This window comes from Phacochoerus africanus, chromosome 8 (assembly GCF_016906955.1).
Source record: "Phacochoerus africanus isolate WHEZ1 chromosome 8, ROS_Pafr_v1, whole genome shotgun sequence".
Classification (NCBI taxonomy): domain Eukaryota; kingdom Metazoa; phylum Chordata; class Mammalia; order Artiodactyla; family Suidae; genus Phacochoerus; species Phacochoerus africanus.
In genome coordinates, this window is record NC_062551.1 from 27,620,808 (window position 1) to 27,642,461 (window position 21,654).

At 57.7% G+C, this 21,654-nt stretch overlaps 4 protein-coding genes across 19 annotated transcripts; 3 read left to right on the forward strand and 1 right to left on the reverse strand.

The window, feature by feature from the left end:
• Positions 1-577: 577 nt before the first annotated feature.
• On the reverse strand, positions 578-7,747 carry TRADD (TNFRSF1A associated via death domain). 15 transcript variants are annotated; one of them, XM_047793624.1, is made up of 7 exons: positions 7,511-7,747; positions 7,063-7,309; positions 2,968-3,126; positions 2,552-2,625; positions 1,818-2,095; positions 1,559-1,736; positions 578-1,415 (listed from the first exon to the last, which is right to left on the reverse strand). In XM_047793624.1, the coding sequence occupies exons 3-7, from the start codon at positions 3,087-3,089 to the stop codon at positions 1,105-1,107; spliced, it is 963 nt and encodes a 320-aa protein (XP_047649580.1). In that variant the 5' UTR covers positions 3,090-3,126; positions 7,063-7,309; positions 7,511-7,747; the 3' UTR covers positions 578-1,104. The 15 variants fall into 15 exon arrangements, with proteins under 15 accessions (XP_047649580.1, XP_047649576.1, XP_047649577.1 ...); XM_047793620.1 differs by lacking the exon at positions 7,511-7,747 and having other exon boundaries at positions 7,063-7,388; XM_047793621.1 differs by lacking the exons at positions 7,063-7,309; positions 7,511-7,747 and adding an exon at positions 6,970-7,056.
• On the forward strand, positions 6,885-11,440 carry FBXL8 (F-box and leucine rich repeat protein 8). The gene is made up of 3 exons (XM_047793617.1): positions 6,885-6,985; positions 8,805-9,271; positions 10,134-11,440. The coding sequence occupies exons 2-3, from the start codon at positions 9,120-9,122 to the stop codon at positions 11,104-11,106; spliced, it is 1,125 nt and encodes a 374-aa protein (XP_047649573.1). The 5' UTR covers positions 6,885-6,985; positions 8,805-9,119; the 3' UTR covers positions 11,107-11,440.
• A 518-nt stretch (positions 11,441-11,958) lies between these two features.
• Positions 11,959-16,719, forward strand: HSF4 (heat shock transcription factor 4). 2 transcript variants are annotated; one of them, XM_047793637.1, is made up of 13 exons: positions 11,959-12,174; positions 12,775-12,883; positions 12,975-13,102; positions 13,189-13,313; positions 13,592-13,667; positions 13,807-13,871; positions 14,266-14,362; positions 14,574-14,715; positions 14,942-15,065; positions 15,669-15,774; positions 15,873-15,938; positions 16,067-16,136; positions 16,406-16,719. In XM_047793637.1, the coding sequence occupies exons 1-13, from the start codon at positions 12,052-12,054 to the stop codon at positions 16,555-16,557; spliced, it is 1,383 nt and encodes a 460-aa protein (XP_047649593.1). In that variant the 5' UTR covers positions 11,959-12,051; the 3' UTR covers positions 16,558-16,719. The 2 variants fall into 2 exon arrangements, with proteins under 2 accessions (XP_047649593.1, XP_047649592.1); XM_047793636.1 differs by having other exon boundaries at positions 11,960-12,174; positions 14,588-14,715; positions 14,838-15,065.
• Positions 16,720-17,294: 575 nt separating this feature from the next.
• On the forward strand, positions 17,295-21,184 carry NOL3 (nucleolar protein 3). Its single transcript, XM_047793635.1, has 4 exons — positions 17,295-17,498; positions 20,172-20,474; positions 20,633-20,944; positions 21,037-21,184. Exons 2-4 carry the CDS (start codon positions 20,180-20,182, stop codon positions 21,042-21,044), a joined length of 615 nt encoding a protein of 204 aa, XP_047649591.1. The 5' UTR covers positions 17,295-17,498; positions 20,172-20,179; the 3' UTR covers positions 21,045-21,184.
• Positions 21,185-21,654: the final 470 nt, after the last annotated feature.

Consider the following 21,654-nt stretch of genomic DNA (forward strand, 5'->3'; position numbering starts at 1 on the left):
TACAGCTATCCTTGGACTCTCCTTGGATGTCATGCCCAACTTGTCCCAGACAAAGCAAGCACTTCACCTCCCCCAGGACCCCTATCTCGGCAGGCAGCTCCACCCTCCACCCAGCTGGCAAAGGCAGAAACTTTGAGGTCCTCTCCCACCAAGCTTGTTATCCTTTGTCCTGAACAGCTCTCAGGGTTCATCCCTTCCCTCCATCTCTGCTGCCAGCTGCTCCAGTCTGGACCACTGTCCTCTATCAGTCTGCATCCTTACCAGCCTCCCAGTCTCATCTACCAAAACCCTTTAAAGGCTTCTCACTGGCCTCTGGATAAAATCCAACTCAAAATGGCTTACCAGGCCCCATGCCATCTGCCTCCCCCACTCACCAACAGGTCTCTGCAAATCCACCTACCCCTAGAGCCAGCCAGTCTAAACCTTCTCAGTCTAAGCCCTCCCTCTCAGCTTCCTTAAGACCTCACCTGAGTCTGGCCATGCCCAGAATATTGACTTTCTCTTCCCCTCCCCCCATTCATACTCATTTCTCTCCCAGGAAGTTTCACCCCTGCTCAGCTGCAACCCCAATTCCTTGTATTTTTCACATCAAAAAGTGGGTAGTATTTTATTACTGATGCTTAATATTCAGAGTACCATACTGAGTGTCAACTGGGAGCAGGCAGGATTCGTGTATCTTGTTCAGCACAATATTTGTGACACTTAAGATGATGCCTAAGATACAGCAGGTCCTTAATGAATTAATGAATAATAATTGTTCATTCGGTGAATGAAGAGGTAAGGTCTGGCTGAAAGCCCCTCTTCTGGGGTGGGAGAGGGTGAGGCAGACTTCTGCAGCAGGTCACCGGTTAACTCTGTCTCTATCATAGTATTTAGAGCAGAACCTCCAGCAGGCATAGTGGATGCTTGTCCGTCTCCGGGAGAGGGCAGTCACCTCTGCCCAGCAGCTCCAGCAGCTCAGCGAAGTGGGGTTAAGTGTCATCTCAGAGTCCCATGGATGGACAGAAGATCAGCAGTAGCAGCAGAAGGGAACCTATGGTCATCCAGGTGCCCCAAACCCTGGCTGGGCAACCGGCTGACCACCCCCTTTCTCTGGTACTCAGTCTAGGCCAGGCTGCCATCGGGATTCGCCAGGCCCAGCAAGTCTTCTGCCAGGCTGGTGAGCTCGTTCTCCTCAAGCGCCTCTACCAGGCGCTGCAGCGTGGCTCGGCGGCCCTCGGCCTGCACAAAGCGCCGCAGCAGCTGGAAGGCCTGCTCGTACAGCCCTTCGCGCTCGTATTCATAGGCCAGTGAGTCAAGAGCCGGGTCCCGCAGCGCCCGGCAACCACGCTGCAGGGAGCGCCCCACCTTGCGCCACTTGAGGCCCACTGAGCGGGCAAACGTCAGTTGGTCCTGCAGGCTCAGCGGCCGGTTCACTGCAGGGGGAATGGGAAGTGGCGTGAGCTGGGGAGAGGAGACACTTCCATTCCCACCCTGCGACTATCCTGCCCAGACCTCGCCCCTCCCCAGACTCCATCCTACGGAGGACCCAGCCTTTGCCGCTCTCCGGGCACCTCACCGACAGGCTGACCCTGGAACAGAAAAGTCTGGCCAGACGGCGGTGGCGGCAGCTTCTCCTCCGCCGTAGAGGTGGCTGGAGCGCCCTCCACGTCACCCCCTTGGCCCCCTGAGCCGCAGGTCAGATTTCTGAGCGCATCCTCCAACTCTGTGAGTTCCTCATCCCGGAGCCGGTCAGGCTAGGGAGGAGAGTGCGGCATTGGTGGGGTCTTAGCCTCGGATCCCCACCCCACCTCACCCTGGCCCCAGCCCGGCCGCACCTTCTGGGCGAAGATGAAATTCAAACAGCGTTCCTCGTCTGTCAGCAAGGCGTCCAGCCGCTCTGCGCTGGCGCGCAGCTCCAGTTGCAAAGGCACGGAACTCAGGGCCAGAGCAGTCTCCAAGCACGCCTGCAGAGCGGTGCGCAGTGCCCCCTCGCGGTAGGCCCGGAGGAAGCGGCTGCAGGCCTGGCGCCCACAGAAACGCAATTGAACAATCAGCTGCGGATCGCTGCGGTGAATCTTGAGCATCTGCAGCTCCTCCGGGCTCCCGCCACTCTCTGCGGAGGCGGGCAGTCAGGCACCACGAGGTCCCCTATCGGGCCCGTTCTCCAAGAGGCCAGAGGAGGAACGAAGCCCGAGGTCAGACTCCCTCCCCATCCCCAGACCTGGGGGCAAGGGTATAACCCAGAGCTCCCAGCAGGGAAGCAAAATTGGGAGGCAGACAGCAACAACCCAGAATAAAGGCCAAGACCTCTCACAGAGAGCACCTTAAGACGGAGTGGGTGTCACTTTAGCCCCGTCCTTGAATCCTCAAATGAGGGTGGGCACAAGGGATGTGGGAGACTTTGCAGAGTAGAAAAAGGGGCATTTATCCTGGGCAGCCAAGCCTTCTGAGTAGGTGACTGTCGGGCCAGGGGAGGGGGCTGGAAGTCTCAGGTCTTCAGCCTCCTAGAGTGCAGCTCCCCTTCTCCCCCTGCCCAGAGGCTGGGGCCATATCCCCCCAACCGGCTAACCTCCTGTGGCCTCTGCCCTGAGATGGGAAAAGAGAAGCCAAAAGGCAGGTACTGGGGGTCTTTGGCAAGGAATGCTGCAGTGAGAGAGGAAAAGAAGAGAGAGATGAGCAATTAGTAGAAAGCAGTGAGCAGGCTGATTGGGAGAGTGGGGGGTATTGAATAGGGGCACTTGAGCACACACATAAGTAGATCATAGACAGAGGGACACAGATCTATGCCCAAGGGCACATGTGAAGAGAAGACAGAGCCTACACAACCAGGCGTCCTCCTCCTCCCTTCCCCAACACACCTCTTCCTTTAACCAGTGGTTAAGCACAAGCCCACAGAGTTGAAGAGTTGGGGGTCTCAGCCCTCGGCCCCACCCACAAAGGCCCCAGGCCACCCCTGCCTCTCCAAGGGCCCACCCACTCACGCACCTGCAAGGGCAGTCCGCAGGGCCCTGTACACTGCTGCTTTCTGCTGCTGGTGAGCGTAGGACTCTGACAAGACCACCTTGTCCAGCGAGGACTCCACAAACAGGTATGCGCTGCCCACCCATTCCTCGAGCCCATTTGGCCCAGCTGCCATTCTGCCTCCTGGGGACAGAGATCACCCCCCACCCAGTCGTGGAGACAACTGTCCTGTCCTATGTGGCATGGCTCAGCTGTCCCCACCCAGCTGGCACACTTACAAGGGGAAGTTCGTCGTCCCACAGGCAGCCCCCTGTGCTTCTAGCTCTGCATAACCCAGCCCAGCTCAGCCAAGATTTGCAACAAGGACCGTCCCTCCACTGCTTTCCCAGAAGGAGCTCAGGGTCACAGTGGTGGGAAAGGAGAGGGACAGTGTTGCAGTGGAAGCAAATTCTGCCCCTTCCTCAGGCCAGGGTACTCTCTTGTCAAAGCTGACTGGAAACATCCTTAGCCTGGGTGGTGCCCATGCCCCACAGCCAACCAGACCCAGGTCCTGGTAGGCCCTCAGCTTAAATTTGAGCCCCAAGGGTCCCCGAGGGCTCCACCCCACTAAGGGTTTCTAACTTGCATTCCTGCTATGCCTTCTGGCTTCACTTGAAAGGACACATGTAGTTTGTGCCTGCCCAGATCCTTCCCTCAGTCCTGACTGACCTCGGGGCCTTCCCGCTTCCTTTTTCTTAGTCCGCATGCTGTGGTAAGGGCTGATCCCACTCCCTAGCTACAGGCATGGACAAGTGAAACGGCCTGTTCAATCTGCATATTCCAGTCACCTCCCTGAAATGATTTGCTCAGAGGTGGGTATTGGATTCAAGTTGGGCCAATCAAGCTGCAACTTTGGCTGGACCAATAGGAAAGAGGTAGAAGTTTCCCCTCTGTATCTAGAAGCTGAACTAGAAAGAAGGGTAGTTGTCTTTTGCCACTGCTTGAGGGGAGGCTGACTGAGAATGAAACTGGCACAGAAGGCTACCGAGACAAGAGAGAAGTTCGCTCCTAACCACACCATGCTCCCTGGCTCTTGCTACACCCTGCACTTCCCAGTTATGTGAGCTAAATCATGCCTTTTTGTTCTGAAGTCCTTGGAGCTGGGCTCTTGTCTTATGCAATTCAAGGTTTTCTGTTACACATTCCTTCCCTGTCCAGCCAGAGTCAGGGCCCAATGGCACTAGTAGCTCCTCCATCTCTCTTGGACAAAATCCTAGCTCTAGACCAGGGGACAAAATCCTGTCAGGGAACCACTGCCCTGGCCCTCACCACAGTGGCCTGACAGTTACTGCACCATGAGGCAGCAGGTGGGGAACTGGCTTGCTTCTTCCTCCTGACCTCACCTGAGGCAACATCCCACCTTTTCCGTGGAAAATGGGTTCAAGACCCTACTTCCTGCCCCATCAGTCATACTGCTTTAAGCACCCTCTGGTCTTTAGCATTTATATATAGTGGGATAGGATGGGTGCTGAGCCCCCTCTGTGAGCCCTTTGGGAAGGACAAATGGGGTGGCTTTAGGTGGCATCCATTTACATGAGTGACAGGGAACTTCAAGGGAGGGATGCCAGGAGGAGCTAGGACCACAGCCTTGGACATTGTTGGGGAGAGAGAAGGGACCCTGAGCTCAAAGCAGAGGCTGTGTTTCAGATCTGCCCCCAGACCCTAACCTAAGAGCCAAAGCTGGGACAGTTTTGACCCCAGGATCACCCAGACCAGCAAGAAAAATGATATCTGGGAGTTCCCATCGTGGCGCAGTGGTTAACAAACCCGACTAGGAACCATGAGGTTGCGGGTTCGGTCCCTGCCCTTGCTCAGTGGGTTAACGATCCGGCGTTGCCGTGAGCTGTGGTGTAGGTTGCAGACGCAGCTCGAATCCCGCGTTGCTGTGGCTCTGCCTTAGGCCAGTGGCTACAGCTCCGATTCGACCCCTAGCCTGGGAACCTCCATATGCCGCGGGAGCGGCCCAAAGAAATAGCAAAAAGAAAAAAAAATTAAAAAAAAAAAGAAAAATGATATCTGATATATCCCTACCCTGGGTCTGAGCACAGAGGACATACCTTTGAACACCACCACCCCCATAACTTTTTGGTAGAAAACATATTAATACTTGTATGTTTACCCAAAACAGTGTGAAAGTTAACAGGAAGTATCCTTTACCTCTATTGGGGGAGGGGGAGATTTGGGGTGATTTTTATTTTCACTGTATTTAGCAATATTCTACTTTACGTAAAATGGACATTTCTGGAGTTCCTGTCGTGGCACAGCAGAAATGAATCCAACTAGGAGTCATGAGGTTGCGGGGTTTGATCCCTGGGCTTGTTCAGTGGCTTAAAGATCTGGCACTGCCGTGAGCTGTGGTATAGGTAGCAGACTCGGCTTGGATCCTGCATTGCTGTGCCTGTGGTGTAGGCTGGCAGCTATAGCTCCAATTTGACCCCTAGCCTGGGAACCTTCATATGCCGCGGGTGCTGCCCTAAAAAAAAATAATAAAATAGACATTTCTTTTGTATTAAAAAGGGAAATTTGGGGTTTTTTTTTTAAGCAAATACAAAAACAGAGTAGATGACAAGATCAAGATCAGTAAGGAGGGAGTTCCTGTCGTGTGGCTCAGCATTAACCATCCTGACTAGGATCCATAAGGACTCCGGTTGGATCCCTGGCCTCTCTCAGTAGGTTAAGGATCCAGCATTGCCCTGAGCAATGGTGTAGGTCGCAGATGTCGCTCAGATCAGGCATTGCTGTGGCTGTGGTGTAGCTACAGCTCCAATTGGACCCCTAGCCTGGGGACCTCCATATGCCTCGGGTACCGCCCTAAAGCCAAAAATAAATAAATAAATCAGTAGGTAGACAAGTGGGAAGTTCAGAAGGAGTGGCCCAAGGGGTGAAGAAGTAGGGGCAGAACCAGGCCATCGCCTATAGTCTGCCCAGTTGGCCTATGTGCCAGACACTGAAAACCTGGAGGAGAGGGGATGCTCTGTCACACTCACTGGGACTGGACAAATGGAAGAAGTCAAGCAGGTCTGCCAGGCAGGAGTCGAGAAGGTCAGATAACCACTGAAAAGCAGCCGCGGCCCTAGAATCCCTGGTCCCTTTGGGAACTCCTTTCTACGTGTCCTTCCACCGAAACCTCTCCTCGGGAAGCCCCGCGCCTCACCCACCGGGAATCTGCCTCTTTGTGGGAGGGGCCAGGCTGGGTCTCAGGAAAGCTTAGCTGGGCTGAGACTAAGGGACACATGGGTACCGACTAAAGAAAATATGCCCATGCCACCAGGAGCCAGCCGGCGCAGCGCTCCATTAACACAGCCGAAACAGTCCCCAGGTAGCCCCACCTCCGGCCGGTATCGGACAGTGACAGCCTGAGGGCGTGGCCCCACAAGGACTGAAAGGCTTTGAACCCCAGCTGCTCTGGAGCCTCCCCCAGCCCATCCTCCTGCTGGTGTTTTCGCACTTGCTGTTCCCTGGGGCCAGCAAGGGCTTTCTGCTCAAAGATCCCCGACCCGCCCTCTCACCCACAGGGCCCTGCCGTCCCTTGAAAGACCCTAACTGGGACAAGAAACCCGCGGGGATCTAGGTCCGTACCTTCTCTCCCGACTCAGCCCAATAGGCCACCGCCCAATAGGTGGCCTACTGGAAACAGCCCAGTAGGCCACCGCCGCCACCTGACCCGGGCAGGTGACAACTGTGCCGCACCCTTACTCCTGAGCCAGCTCCTGCCGGCTCCGGGAAGCCCCAGCTCCTGCCGGCACCGGGAAGCCCACTCACCCTCTGCACTAACCTGACCGCCTTGGCCCGGCCCGGATTCCCACGCCCGCCGGGCTCCACTGGACTGGCGCTGCTTCCGGGTGTGCGCGGAGCGCAGGGGCGGTGCCCCAGTCTGGGCCGCCCAGTCCGTCCCGGCGTCCCGCCCCCCAACTCCGCGCTCCCCGCGGTTCCTTCCCGTTACCGTCCTCTACCGCCAGTCCCCCAAGCCTCTGGGCCAAAGCCCACCTTGTCCACTGAGCAGGTAAGACACTGGCGCCCGAGTTAGAAGACAGGAAGAACTACCCGCGACGAGGGACTTGGAGGACTTGCCGCTCTTACGAGGCTGGAGGGTCCCTGTGAGAGCTGCTCCTCTTCCTCCAGCAGGGAACGACGGATCAACAAAGGGGCGCCCCTGGGGACTCGACTCTTCTGGTGCCTTCTGGGTGGTCGAGCTCACAGTTCTTTGGTCTTTGCTAACTCCCTGACACTCTAAACTCGGTGCCGGTTGGTGCCAAGTTCAAGCTTGGACCAGGATATCAAAAGCCCCAGGATACACGAGGCGCAAATTCCAGCAGGGCCCATTAGCCTGGACAATATGGAGGGAAAGGAGTTCCCTTAAGAATCCGGCGCAGTCACTGCAGCAACTCGGGTTGCTGCGGTGGTGAAGCTTCAATTCCTGGCCCGAGAACTTTCACGTGCCGCGGGTGCGGCCAAAAAAAAAAAAAAGAGAGAGAGAGAGAGCAATATGGGAAAATAGAAAACGCTGAGTGCGAAAACTTTTAAGCACCTTAAAATAAAATCGGCAACTTTAAAGATGACACACTTTCCAACGACGGCCGTACTCTGAGGTGGATCTGCAGAATCCCAGCTGAGCCTAATTTGCCCAAGGGGAACTTTAGGCTGCTCGGGGTTCAGGATTGGAACTTGAACCCAAAGTCCCTCAGCACCCACAACCCCAAGTTTTCTCCGCCCCGCCGGTCTTTCATTGCAAGTACCCGGAAAGCCTTCCTTTGTGATGTGGAGGAAAGAGCCTCCCTTCTTGGGCGGATTCAGCCGTGCCCCACCCGCACCCCTGCTTCCTGATTGGCTTGTGGTCCCTGCCAATTAAAACTTTTCCCTAATGCTCCCGCCCTATTAACCCTGCGGTCACCCTGTAGTGACCCGCGGGCTAGAACAGCGTTTCTCAACCTGGGACTTTCAGAATCCACGGGCTTTTCTTGAAATTCAGATTCCTGGGGAGTTCCCTTCGTGGCTCAGCGGTTGTTGAATCCGACTAGGATCCATGAGGATTCGGGTTGGATCCCTGGCCCCACTCAGTGGGTTAAGGATCCAGCGTTGCTGTGGCCTAGGCCAGCAGCTGTAGCTCCGATCAGATCCCTAGCCTGGACTCTTCCATATGCGGCAGGTGCAGCCCTAAAAACAAAAAAAAAAAAAGAAAAAGAAAAAAATATCGGATTCCTGGGCACCACTCTTTTCGGAGAGGTTGATTAGGTGGGACTGCAGAATCTGTATCGTGAACAAGTGTCTGGATGATTCTGGTTCCCCACACCCTTTGAGAAGCCCTCATTTCAATGGCCCTTGGTGCTTGGGTGCTGTCCTTCACTAGTACTCAGGGTCGAAGTTGGGAGGGAAGAGTTCAGTGACCCCTGCAAAATTAGTCTGGGCCGTCTGGAGGCCCAGGTGAGTGTGTAATAGAGGGAGGGCAACGGGGGGTAAGACCATCCCTCTGAGCTGAGGGAAGGATGTGGTTGTCTGGAGTCAAGGCCTGTGCAACCACCCTCTAACTTCCTTAGAGAAGACTTGGGAAACTGGGGGAAAGATCTGATAACATAGCCCCAAATCCAAGGATTCAGCTTTATCAAACTGCCATATAAGTGTATAGCATCAACTGTGGATTTGTTCAACAAATGAGAATGCAGCTTTAAGAAGCATCACAAATCCTCAGCATCCAGAGCCGACTTCATGGGTCTGAGACATGTGCAGCTGCACAGGGCCCATGCTTGGTTTAATAACTTTGTTAAATGATCTGCTGTCACTGCTGTCTTGAAATCCTTAATAAAGTTTTTGTTTTGTTTTTGCAGCGACCCCCTGGTGCAGCATGCAGAAGTTCCGGGGCCAGGAATGAAACCGCACCTCAGCAGTGACCATGCCAAATCCTTAACTGCTAGGCCACCAGGGAAGTCCTGAAATCTTTAATAGGGTTTTGAACAAAGAGATCCACATTTTTATTTTACAGCGGGCTCTGCAAATTATGCAGCAGCTCCTGGGCCACAAGCATTTCTACACATAGACTCCAGGTGTTCCCTTCAACATTTGGGCCTTCCTGAGCCCAGGGACATCCCTTCCTCTCCAGGCAAAGCACTGGGAGCAGTGGAGCCCCCAAGCCCGGCCAGACCATGGGCGAGCCTGGAGAACAACTGCCTGAGGAGGTGCTAGTGCTCATCTTCCGCCATCTGCCCCTGCGAGACCGAGCAGCGGCTGCCAGGGTCTGTAGAGCCTGGGCTGCCGCTGCCACGTGCAGCGCTGTGTGGCACAACACGAACATCAGGTAAGCCATCTCCTTCCCCTCCCACCTTCTGTCTTGGTGGAGTCGAGGTTGGGGAGATGCCATGACTCTCCCCATATTAAAAGGCATAATCATTTCTAACATTTATTGGCTGCCTACTGTGTACTAACCATTGTTCTGAGTGCTCTACATTTAATTAATTAATTAATTAATTAATTAATTTGTCTTTTCTAGGGCCGCTCCCTCAGCATATGGAGGTTCCCAGGCTAGGGATCTAAACGGAGCTGTAGCCGCCAGCTACAGCCACGCCAGATCTGAGCTGCGTCTGCGACCTACACCACAGCTCACCGAAACGCTGGATCCTTAACCCACTGACGGAGGCCAGGGATCTAGCCCACAACCTCATGGTTCCTGGTCGGATTCGTTAATCACTGAGCCACGATGGGAACTCCATTACATATATTTATTTAATCCTCACGAAAACTTTATGTGATAGGTATCTCCATTGCACAGGTAGAAAATTGAGGCAGAGAGATTTAATCAATTCATCAGCCGTGAAGTAGCAGAGGCCAGAGGCGTGTGATGAACCTGGCAATTCGGAGGCCACACTTCACCTCCTTAAAGACCCCTGGGAAAGCCTAGTTCCTAAAACATAACTGGCTCTCCCTGGCATGGTTGCATCTGAAGTCTTCTAAAGGGGTTAGGTGGGAGATCCCTCCTAGCATCACAATGGAGCGACCAGGCATGGTCGGGAGAGGGAGGTATGTGGGTAGTGGGCAGGAAGTGGCTATGAAAGTGGGCCAGGCTGAGAAGTGGGTGGAGGCCTCTCTCCAGGTCGCGGGGACTCTGCCGGCTGGCCGCTGGCCACTGACCGATGCCTTTTCTCCACCTTTCTACCCCCAAGTTGCGACTGTGAACTAAAAAGCATGCTGCCACCATATCTGTACGCCTGCCTGGACCAAGTTCACAATCTACGGCTGGAATTTGAGCCGTCGAGGGAGCCAAGCCGTCGGATGGCTACGGAGTTGCTGACCGCACTGGCGGGCCGTACGCCCGGGCTGCGAGGCCTGTGTCTGGAGTGCCGCGGAGAAAAGCCGCTCTTTGACTCGGGCCGCGACGTCCTGGACGCCGTGCACGCCCTCTGTGGGGCAGCCCGCGCGCTGCGCCACCTCGACCTGCGGCGATTGCCCTTCACACTTAGCGACACGCTGGTACTGCAGGTGGCACACGGCTGCCGCGAGCTCCGCAGCCTCTTTCTAGATAATGGTACGCTAGTGGGCAGCGTGAGGCCCGGCTCCGTGCTCGAGCTGGTAGAGGCCTGCCGGTGCCTGCGCGCCCTCGGCCTGCACTTGGCTAGCCTGTCGAGTACCGCGCTCGAGGCACTAGCGGCGCCAGACCGCGCGCCTTTCGAGCTCCTGGCCGTGCGGTGCGCGTGCCCCGAAGATGTACGCGCGCCCCCCCTGCCAAGCGAAGCCTGGGTGGCGCTGCGCCGCCGCCATCCTTGGTTGGCCGTAGAGCTGGAGCTGGAGCCGGCGCTGCCTGCCGAGAGCGTGACGCGCATCCTGCAGCCTGCCCTGCCTGTGGCTGCGCTGCGTCTCTGCCTCTCTGGGGACACCGTTGGGCCGCTGCGTTTCGCAGCGCGCCACTACGCCGCAACCTTGCGCTTGCTCGAGGTGCGCGCCGCCGCCTCAGCAGAGCTCGACGCCGCGCTGGAGGAGGTGGCGGAGCGCTGCACCGGCCTGCGCGAAGTGCACTGCTTCTGCTTGGTGCGACCTTCTGTACTGCACGCCTTCCGCGCGCACTGCTCGCGCCTGCGCAGCTACACGCTCAAACTTACGCGGGAGCCACATCCCTGGCGGCCCACGCTTGTGGCGTGATAGGATAAACCCTTTCACCCCGCGCCGACGTGTGGCCTCTGAGACGCTTCGTGGGTTTGCCCCGGGGCACGCCAGCTGCTATCCCGCTCCCTTAGGACTCTGAGGATAGGAGCCTTTGGGGTGGCATCAGTACTAAGCAGGCGCGCCCTGAGTCCACTCAGTTGCTCCCAACATCTGCAGACACCCATTGTTCCCGCGGTACCGGGATCACCCTCTTCAAACCCCAGTCCTCTGCAAATGTTGCGCTAGCTTGGCGGCCCCGGCATGGGGGGAGGGAGGGCACTGACACAGTGGTGCCTCAGGGATGAGTGTGAAATAAACAAATCAAGCATTGTCTCCGCGTCCTGTGAAAGGCAGGGTTGGCTCTGAAGTGGGAGGGCAGAGAACCGCCTGAGGCCGGAGGAAAGGGTCCCGCTAGTGCTGGGAGAGTTCCAGACCTCAAGGTCCCTTTCTACTGATGCTGCTGCCTGGGTCAGGGGCGGGGCACTCGCAGTTTTGGAAAGACCACAGCCCCTGGGTTCGGCGGGAGGTGGGCCAGTTTCTCCTTTCGCCCCCTCCCCCCCAACCCGGCTCCTATCAGCCTCTCGACCCGAGGCTTCACTGTGACCACGTCATTGCCTTATGGGACGGTGCCAGCCCACACCAGGCTGCGCACTGGCGATTTCTCCCGAAGAACAAATGAGGAAACAGCAGGCCTGAGAGGATGGAACTCGAACCCACATCTTACCCCCAACACACACTTAACCGATCCTCCACTGCCCTTTCTGTCGGCTAGTGCTGCGGCCTTGGTCAGAGCCCCGCCCCGCGGGTTAGCACGTGGCCCCCACCTGACCCCGCGCCCGGGAGGCGGAGTAGGGCGGGGCGGGCGGCAAACGCAGCACTTTCCGCGGCTTTGACAAGCCTGCGGCGGCCGGCCCGAGCGCTTAACGGGGCCGAGACTGCGCCATGCAGGAAGCGCCAGCCGCGCTGCCCACGGAGCCGGGCCCCAGCCCCGTGCCTGCCTTCCTCGGCAAGCTATGGGCGCTGGTGGGCGACCCGGGTACCGACCACCTGATCCGCTGGAGCCCGGTGAGGGCCGGGGCCCCTTGAATTCCTTAGTGGTCCCTGGGATCCCTCCACGTCGGGGAACGTCCGCGCTCACCCAAACCCTGCCTGGGACGGGGCTGTGGGTCCCTTGATTCAGCCGTCCAGGGTATGCGACAGTTTGGAGGGGGTGTTCGAGATGGAGGTGAGGCGACTTCCTCCGGGCAGAGGAAAGAGTAGGAGCCCTCTGGAGACCTAGAACCCGAAGGTCATTTCGTTCCCACTCTACCCTATCAGACAGATCGAAAGACAGCTCAGGAGAAGGGAAGGGCTGGGTCTGGTTCCAGCTCAGAGTCACATCCTGGGTTGGGGAGCCGTTAGGGCTGAAACCCAGGTCTGGCCTCCATTCCTTCTTTCAGAGAACCGAGTATGTAGTATAGGTGGGCCGGGATAAATCATTGTGGTCGCCCATGGATAGGTCTCAGAGCTGGTTCTGGCCTTGTCCCATGTCCCCGTGGACAGTCTGGGTACCCAGAGTGAGTGTGCGCGCGCGCCAGAGCGCTGGCTTGGCCGTGGGCGGGCTCGACTCATGGTGTCGTCCGGTCTCCGCCCGCACGGTGGGTGGGCGGGCGACGCTCTCTGCAGAGCGGGACCAGTTTCCTCGTGAGCGACCAGAGCCGCTTCGCCAAGGAAGTGCTACCCCAATACTTCAAGCACAGCAACATGGCCAGCTTTGTGCGGCAACTCAATATGTGTGAGTCCCCAGGGCCACGGCGGGAAGCAGGCGTGGGTGACTTGGTGCGCGGGGACGGGGCCATTTATGGCCCGGCGCCCCACACTCCTAGACGGTTTTCGGAAGGTGGTGAGCATCGAGCAGGGCGGCCTGCTCAGGCCAGAACGAGACCACGTCGAGTTCCAGCATCCGAGCTTCGTACGCGGCCGCGAGCAACTACTGGAACGCGTGCGGCGCAAGGTGGGGGCGGCCTGCAGGAACTAGCAAACCTGGGTGGAGATGGGACAGATGTTCCATGCGACTCTGACCTGAGGGTGCTTTCGCAGGTGCCGGCGCTGCGCAGCGACGACGGCCGCTGGCGCCCTGAGGACCTGGGCCGACTGCTGGGCGAGGTGCAGGCTTTTCGGGGAGTGCAGGAGAGCACCGAAGCGCGGCTGCGGGAGCTCAGGCAGTGCGGGGGAGGGGGCAGAGGAGGATGGGAGGATGGGGGAAGGGGGGGATCTGGGCGAAAGGACACTGGCCTTCAAGAGTTTCTGGGCAGCTCTTTTTTTCTCTCTGGCCTTGGCTCCTCCATCCAGACCAATGGGCTGTGGAAGGAAGTCTGTTGTCTATGGGTGGTTGATTATCTGAGTGGGCGGCCGGTTCAGGCCTGCCATTCTGGGGGCGGGGGCTGGTGGTAACTGGGTGAACTCTCAGATGCCTCAGCACCCTCCCACGCCTTTCCCCCAGGCAGAACGAGATCTTATGGAGGGAGGTGGTGACGCTGCGGCAGAGCCATGGTCAGCAACACCGCGTCATTGGCAAGGTGTTTGTCTCCCCCACCCTGCTATTACCACTCCAGAATATCCCCCCATCCACCTAGTCCTGGAAACCACCTGGAAGTGCCCTGTGAGGGTGGGGGCAGAAAGTCCAAAGTGTGAGTTAACTCTTTGCTTCTTCTTCAGCTGATCCAGTGCCTCTTTGGGCCACTTCAGGCAGGATCGAGCTGTCCGGGAGCTAAGAGAAAGCTGTGAGTGAGAAATCCCTCACCCCTTCCAGGACCCTCCCCGCCTCCCTTCTACCCCCAACTGTACCACCAAAACCCCCACTCTCAGATCTCGAAGTTCCAGGGCCTTAACCCCATCCTTCCACCCATCATCCCCTTCCCCCTCACCCCAAAGCATTCCAGCAGCCAAGGGTCTGGGACCCAAACCATGCTCCCTCCCTCCCAACTCTACCCCCAAAGGGCCCCCATCTCTGGGGGGAGCCCCTTCCACCTCCAGCATGTGACTGATGCCCTGGCAACAGGCTTCAGCTCTGCTGACTTGGCTGCTGGGGCCTGTGGGAGGGAGGTGGTGCAGGCTGAGGGGCATGGGAGATGAACCTGCCCAGCCCCCTGCCTGAGCCCTGGCCACCCTGCACAGGTCCCTGATGCTGGATGAGGGGTGCCCAACACCAGCCAAATTCAGCGCCTGCCCCCTACCTGGTACTCTCCTGCCGGACCCTTACTTTATCCAGTCGGTAGGTTTTTCCTTCTCTCTTCACTAGACACAGCTCAGCATCTGGAGAGCCTATGCCCTTTCCTTATTCCCCCAAAAGAAGAGAAGATGGAGGCCGGCCTTCCTCCCAGCTAGACCCAAGCCTCCCAGCACAGGCCAAGCCTCCCCTCCTTAGACCTGGTCCATATGGGTTCTGGCTCACCCTGTGACTTGAGGTGAAGGGCTGGGCCTAGTCTTCTACTTGCAGCCCCTCCCAGAGACCACCTTCGGCCTCAGCAGCCCTCACAAGGCCAGAGGCCCCATCATCTCTGACATTCCAGAAGACACTCCATCCCCTGAAGGAACCAGGCTTTCTCCCTCCAGTGGTAGCAGGAGGTAAGACGGACAGGGGCTGCCCTCTGAGGAGCCCGTGGGGGAGGGCCTGGCAGCCCAGATGGCTGTGGGGATAGGGGGCCAGGTCAGTGCCAGGGTCTGGTTGAAGCTTTTCTCTGGTGCAGGGAGAAGGGCCTGGCACTGCTCAAAGAAGAGCCGGCCAGCCCAGGGGGGGAAGGCGAGGCTGGGCTGGCCCTGGCCCCAAACGAGTGTGACTTCTGCGTGACAGCACCCCCACCACTGCCTGTGGCTGTGGTGCAGGCCATCCTGGAAGAAAAAGGGAGCTTCAGCCCTGAGGGGCCCAGGAATGCCCAACAGCCTGAGCCAAGATGCCCCAGGGAGGTTCCTGACAGGTGAGCAGATGGCCTATTCTTGACTATAAGCCCTGTGGGCCAGTTCTGTAGGGCTCAGGAACCTGCATTTTATTTTATTTATTTTATGCTTTTTAGGGCCACATGTGTGGCATATGGAAGTTCCCAGCCTAGGGGTTGAATTGGACCTACACCAGAGCCACAGCAACGCGGGATCCGAGCCAAGTCTGCGACCTACACCACAGCTCACGGCAACGCCCGATCCTTAACCGAGCAAGGCCAGGGATTGAACCTGCATCCTCATGGATCCTAGTCGTGTTCGTTCACCGCTGGGCCACGAAGGGAACTCCAGAATCTGCATTTTAAATGCAACTACTGGGTGGTTGTAAAGATTATAAAGTACACAACACTTTTAGAACCTTGGTACTGATCATTGCAAAGGGAGGGACACAACCCAAACCTCAGGCCAAAGAGAGACGGCAAAGGCATTCTATGTGTCTCTTTATGTGTGTGTGTGGATCTTCTTGCGGCATTTTCTAGATATCAGATTTAGATCCTGATGTATCTGGGTTCCTTAGGAACCTAATGAGGGTGGGGGGGGATGGAGGTAGGCACTGCAGGCCCATGGTAGTTCTCTATGCACAGGGGACCCCTGGACCTGGAGAGGGAAGGCAGGAGCCCAGAGAGTCTGCTGCCTCCAATGCTGCTTCGGCCCTCCCCTGAAAATGTGGAGCCTGCGGGGCCGCTGGATGTGAGTAAACCTTCAGCAGGGCAGGGGCACAGGACTCAGTGGTGTGCAGCTGTTTGAGCAGGCTGGGGAGGGCACCACTGACCCAGAGCTGCCCCCAGGTGCTGGGTCCCAGCCTCCAAGGGCGAGAATGGACTCTGATGGACTTGGACATGGAGCTGTCCCTGGTAAGACAGGAGTGGGGAGGGCGGAGGGTTTCGGGCTTGCTGAGCAAGCCCTCTGGTTCAGGGCTGTCCTCCCTCAGCCAGAGGCCCAGTTCCCCTCCCCACCTGCTTCCTGGGGTTCTCTTATGCAGTTGCAGCCCTTGGTTCCAGAGAAGGGTGAAGCTGAGCTGGCGGTCAAGGGGTTAAATTCTCCAGGCCCAGGTAAGGATTGTGGTGACTCAGGACCTGGGGGAGGCCTTGACTGGCCTGACCTACTGTGACTGGGTGGGCTGGGGAGTTGATGTTTTTGAAGGGAAATCCCCAGGTTTCTGTACAGAGTGCTGCTTAAGCTACTTAAGCCTCTGGGTCAGTGGGGAGGTTGAGAGTGGCTGTTTCATCCTAACTGACCAGAGGGCAAAGCGAATGAGGCTCTTCTTCCCCCAAGAAAGGTGACCGTTTCTCCCCACTGAGCACAACCCCACTCCTCCTAGGGAAGGACTCTGCGCTTGGAGCGCCTCTTCTGCTGGACGTCCAAGCGACGTTGGGAGGCCCAGCCCTTGGCCTGCCTGGAGCTGTAACCATTTACAGCACCCCCGAGAGCCGGGCCTCCTACCTGGGTCCAGGGGCCAACCCCTCTTCTTGAGACCCCCTCTCTTCTGAAGCCAGCCTGGCTGAAGGGCTGGCCCGCAGCAGCACGCCCTGCTCGGCTTCCTTGCGCCCCCTGGCGGAGGCTGAGTGAAGCCCCTTCTACTTAGCAGCCCCTCTCCATTACCGAGCCCTGCATAAAACTGCATTTTTTTCTGTGTTTCTGGTCTCTTTTCTCTACCGACCAGGGAGCACACAAGTCATGGGTGGGGGCGGGGGCGACTTTGCATTCGTAGACGCGTCCAGATCCCAGAGCTTTAGTCTTTAATCGAGGAGCCCCCAGAGAGTGCTTGGGGAGCCTGCCCCTAGTTCTCCGGCTTAGGCCCCATCCTCCGGGTCCGGATCCAGGGCCGGCCAATGGCCACTACGACCTCCGGGAAGCAGGGGCTTTGAGGGTCACATCCAGCACCACAGCCCAACCGCTTTGTGATCCTGGGTAAGCTGGTCTTGTTCTCTGGGCCTTCTTATCCGTGACAGGCAGAGAGGGGTTGCCAAGAGAATGGGTGTAAAATGCCTGGGGAAATTAAACAAAAGACGCCGGGGAATTGCTGGGGTACTAGGGGCTTTACTGTCCCCTCCCCGGCTCCTCCCGTGCGCCCCGCCCAGAATGTTGCGGGAAAGCGGACTCGGCGTGAGGGCCCGGCCGGCACGCCGCCCCTCGCCCAGCCTCACCGAGTCGGGAGAAGGACGCCCCCCCTCCCCCTCCCGGTTCCCGGCAGCCCCGGCCGCCCCGCCCCCGCCGCCGCTGCCGCTCCTACTCCCATCCCGCCGGCCCTTTCTGCCTCGTCATCTCCTGCCCCACCGAGGCTCGACCGGAGAGTGGGGCCGCCGGCAGCGCACGGACCGGGAGCTCCACCCCTACCCCCCGCTGGGGGAGGGCAGAGAAACTGAGATTGGGCAAAATCCGCGCCCCGACAGCACGAGCCGCTCCCAGAGGAGGTCTGTGAGCCCCGCCTCTCCCCGCAGGACTCCAGCTCTGGAACTGGGTGGAGGGTCGTTAAGGGTCCTACGTGCGCCAAGGCCCCCGCAGTTTCCCGCAACCTCCGCCCCTTAGCACACGAACGCGCGCAGCGAGGTGGGGAGGGCGGCCGCGACCCACGCCCCGCACCTGGAGCCGCCTGGTGCTTCGGGAGGGATCTGGGCCGTGACCATTGAAGGATGTAACTTCAGTGTTCGCTTCTGAGCGCTGAGGCCCAGAAATCCGGACCAGATGGGGTAACGAGGGGAGGAGGCTAAAATGAAAATAACTTGAGTGAGAGGGAGTCTGGTCCCTCCTTCTCTGCACCTGTACAGAGTGTGTCCTCTCTCCCTGCACTGGTGACTGAGGGAGAGGCTTTCTCGAAGCCTCAAGTAAAGAGGGCAGAGTCCAGCGTACACAGTGCTGTAAGCCTAGTAGTGAGGGTATATATTGGTCACTGGGGTCCAGAGGAGAAGGACCCAGTCTGCCCTTGGGACACTCAGGCACGTGGATAGACAAGGGGACCTTTGAGTCTTGGAGCGTAGGTGGATTCACAGTATGGAGGGAGGAAAGGGCATTCCAGACCCAGGGAAGAGCATCTGCCAAGTTTGGGAAGTGCTAGGGGCTTGTTAAGTTCTCCCAGGACTGAGTGGTACAGGGAAGGGGGGGGAATCTAGCTGTCCAGGGGGTGAGAGGTGGCTACTGCTGCCAAGCCAAAGGGTCTGGATTATCTCTGATGGGCCGGTGGGGGTGGGGGACAGGGAGTTATGGTTGATACTCTGCTTGGCAGGAGACCCTGTAGTTCAGGCTGGAGCAAGTCAGATTCCAGTTCTGCCACTTGGTCTCTCTGAGCCTGTCTCCTCATCTGCAAAATGGGGACAGTAATCCTACCCCAGAGAGATGTCAAAGTCACAGTTCTGCGGGAGTGATGGGATGGGAGTGAGAGATACTCAGACAGACTATCATAGGAGATGAGGTGACCATGGAGGAGTTGAGGGAGATGCTGATAGAGACTCACTGAGAGGTGGAGGAGCAACATTTGTCGCAATAGGACATGAAGGGAGAGGGAGGGCCGGGGTAGTCCTGGTCTCTGTTCATGGCCTAGGGAAAGGGCTGACATTCAGAATGGTCAGGAGGGGTGAGATGATGAGGGATGCATAACATGACACCAGGTAGTGAGAGACCTGGGGGGCAGGATAGGGGCTAGGACCAAATCTACTCTCTCAGACCTAGAACCAGCTAAGGAAGTAGAGGAGGGACCCCAAAGGGACGATGAGATCCAGGAGGGTGCTTTGCAGACAAAGCCAAGGCCTAGGGAGATGGGCTGAGAGAGGGATTAGTCCAGGGCCTGACCTACTTTCCTCTGGATGCCAAGGGCCTTGCTGCCTGGGTCAGGACACCCAAGAGGAGATGGGCCATTGTCCTTGGTTGTTAATAAGTTAACAAAGTAGAGTTCCCCTTGTAGCTCAGAGAGTTAATAACCTGATGCTGTCACTGTGAGGATGCGGTTTGATTCCTGCTCCTGCTCAGCGGGTTGAGGATCCAGGGTAGCCACAAGCTGCACTGCATGTCATAGATGCAGCTCAGATCTTGTGTGTCTGTGGCTGGGGCGTAGGCCTGTAGCTCCAGTGATTCGATCCCTGGCCCGGGAACTTCCACATGCCACAGGTGTGGCCATAAAACAAACAAAAAGAACAAAGCAGGTTAATTTCTGCCTAATACCTGCTGTTTGGTGGGGACAGTCTCTCAAAATCAGAGGATCCGTGGAGGAAAACAGTGAAAAGTCAACATTTGAAGTTAGCTTTTATAATTTGGGCCCTGGATATGATGGCTGTGAATCATTCCCAGGGCAGCTGGGAGACAAGTTTGGTCTCAGGTGATGTCAGGAGATCTTGGTCAGAGGTAGGACTCAAGAAAATTCAGGTCTCCCTGCTCAGGTATTAGGGAACCAGGAGAGACCATGAAACCATGTGTTACAACACGGCGGTATTGGTGACGGAGTGCAGGGGCAGAACCTGTCCCGGAAGGATGGACCTCACGGTCAGGATAAGGAGCCTGGACTTCCTCCAGCTGGTGAGAGGAGCAGGGGGAGCCCTCAGCACTTTGGGATCTGGAACTCTGCAGGATCCAGGCTGGAAGTAAGAGCTAGACTTAGTGGTGAGGTTGACAGAAACACATGGCAGATAAGGAAGGAAAGGACTTGACTGCAGGCTGGATGCGGGGTATCAGGATCAGTGGTAGGTCCTTCTGCCTGTTTTGTTGGGAAAGCAGGTTGGGAAAGAGAAGTTAGTTTGGATCAACTGAGCCTGAATTGATGGCGGGATCTGCAGGTGGTGGGAGCTCAGGAGAGAGGACCTGTTTGGGGAGAGCCATCAGGTAGGTAAGGGTCCTGGGATAGCGTAGAGGAGGGGAGGAGAGCCACAGTTGACATTTAGGGACCCAGGAAGAAGCCTGAGGAGGAGCCGGGACAGAAGCGGCCAGGGAGGCAGGAGGATGGGCCCAGTGCTGCACTGAGCTTCGTAGCTGTCCTGCTGCCGAGGTCGAGCTGAACTCAAACCCCAGCCGCAGGTGTTCACTGGGGCCCTGGGAGAGAAGTCGAGGGAAAGGGAGCTCCGACTCCCACTACCTCCCCCCACCCCGCACCTCCCATGCAGCCCCCACCATGGGCAACGCGCAGGAGAGGCCGTCAGAGACGATCGACCGGGAGCGGAAACGTCTGGTAGAGACGCTACAGGCAGACTCAGGGCTGCTGCTGGATGCGCTGCTGGCACGGGGCGTGCTCACCGGACCAGAGTACGAGGCGTTGGACGCACTGCCTGATGCCGAGCGCAGGGTACGTCGCCTGCTGCTGCTGGTGCAAAGCAAGGGCGAGACCGCCTGCCGTGAACTGTTGAACTGCGCCCAGCGAACCGTGCACGCGCCCGACCCCGCCTGGGACTGGCAGCAAGTGGGCACTGGTGAGCGCGAGGGGCGGGGCCTAGCTCAGAGGAGGGGGCGGGGCATGGGGAGGGGCGGGGGAGGGCGGGAGCTGTGGTCTTCCCCAAAGACCCACACGAGCGCAGAGGAAACGGCAGAGAGGTAAATTGAGCCTGAGACACTCCCACCACCGCCATAGGCTACCGGGAACGAAGTTACGACCCTCCGTGCCCAGGCCACTGGAGTCCTGAGCCAGCTGGCTCAGGGATCGCATGCCCCTGGCTGCCTAGAGCTTCAGATTGCGACGAGGCCCAGAGTCCTGAGGACTCCGAGGCAGCACAATCCGGAACTCCTGAAGAACCTGAGCCACAGCTGGAAGCTGAGGCCTCTGAAGAGGCCGAGCCGAAGTTGGAACCCCAAATGGATCCCGAACCAGAGGCAGAGGCAGAACCAGAACCAGAGCCTGAACTGGAGCCAGAGCCTGACTTCGAGGAGGGAGATGAGTCTGAAGGTGTGAGGCTGCCCAAACCTGGGGGAGGGTATGGCCTGGGAGGCGGAGGAGGGGCTCCACCTGACTAACTACTACCTTTCCTTCATCTCTAGATTCCTGAGGGCCATAGCACTGACAGATCCCTCCATGCCCTAGCAGGATAGCATCAGGGATCCTGCCTTCCTGGGGCTCAGATTCCATCAAGGCTCCATCTGGCCCATTACCACTGAGGGTGAATAAACTCTGGAGGGTCAGCCTGGACTCTGTGATTCTGGCTTTTTGCCCACAAACTAGGGTGTGGACCTGTTCCTCTAAGTCCCAATGACCTTGGCAGCCCTGTGCCCATGGCCCGGTCCTCAGCCCCAATTCCGTTCTCAGTAGCCCAAGTTGTACCCCTGGAGACCCCAGACCCAGGCCGCCAGTGGGACAAGGGCCAGATCCTGGGGTTCTGCTCCAAGGCCCTTTTTATCCATATAACCATTTGGGGGCATGTGTAGTCATCAGCCCCACCACATGAAAGCCCCTGGGCCTGGCACAGTTAAGCCAGGAAAGGGGCCCTTCTCGCCACTCAGGGGAGGGCTAGAGCTTACAGCCTTGAGAGGAGAGACTGAGAGAAAGAGGAAGGAATCTTAAATAGACGGAGCCCACACACGTCATTGTAATTGTTTTATTGTCTGGCTTCTCTCAGGACTGGGAGCCCAGTGAGGGTTCTGACCGGTTAACTGGCACAC

Coding starts and splice junctions, on each gene's coding strand:
- TRADD (XM_047793624.1), bottom strand. CDS start 3,089: ATGGGTGGGCAGCGCATACCTGTTTGTGGAGTCCTCGCTGGACAAGGT. Junction 2,626..2,967: donor CCTGCGGACTGCCCTTGCAG/GTGCGTGAGTGG, acceptor CTCTCACTGCAG/CATTCCTTGCCAAAGACCCC. Junction 2,096..2,551: donor CAGGGCAGAGGCCACAGGAG/GTTAGCCGGTTG, acceptor CCGCCTCCGCAG/AGAGTGGCGGGAGCCCGGAG.
- NOL3 (XM_047793635.1), top strand. CDS start 20,180: ATGGGCAACGCGCAGGAGAGGCCGTCAGAGACGATCGACCGGGAGCGG. Junction 20,475..20,632: donor CTGGCAGCAAGTGGGCACTG/GTGAGCGCGAGG, acceptor CCACCGCCATAG/GCTACCGGGAACGAAGTTAC.
- FBXL8 (XM_047793617.1), top strand. CDS start 9,120: ATGGGCGAGCCTGGAGAACAACTGCCTGAGGAGGTGCTAGTGCTCATC. Junction 9,272..10,133: donor TGGCACAACACGAACATCAG/GTAAGCCATCTC, acceptor TCTACCCCCAAG/TTGCGACTGTGAACTAAAAA.
- HSF4 (XM_047793636.1), top strand. CDS start 12,052: ATGCAGGAAGCGCCAGCCGCGCTGCCCACGGAGCCGGGCCCCAGCCCC. Junction 15,066..15,668: donor CCCAGGGAGGTTCCTGACAG/GTGAGCAGATGG, acceptor CTCTATGCACAG/GGGACCCCTGGACCTGGAGA. Junction 15,775..15,872: donor AGCCTGCGGGGCCGCTGGAT/GTGAGTAAACCT, acceptor AGCTGCCCCCAG/GTGCTGGGTCCCAGCCTCCA.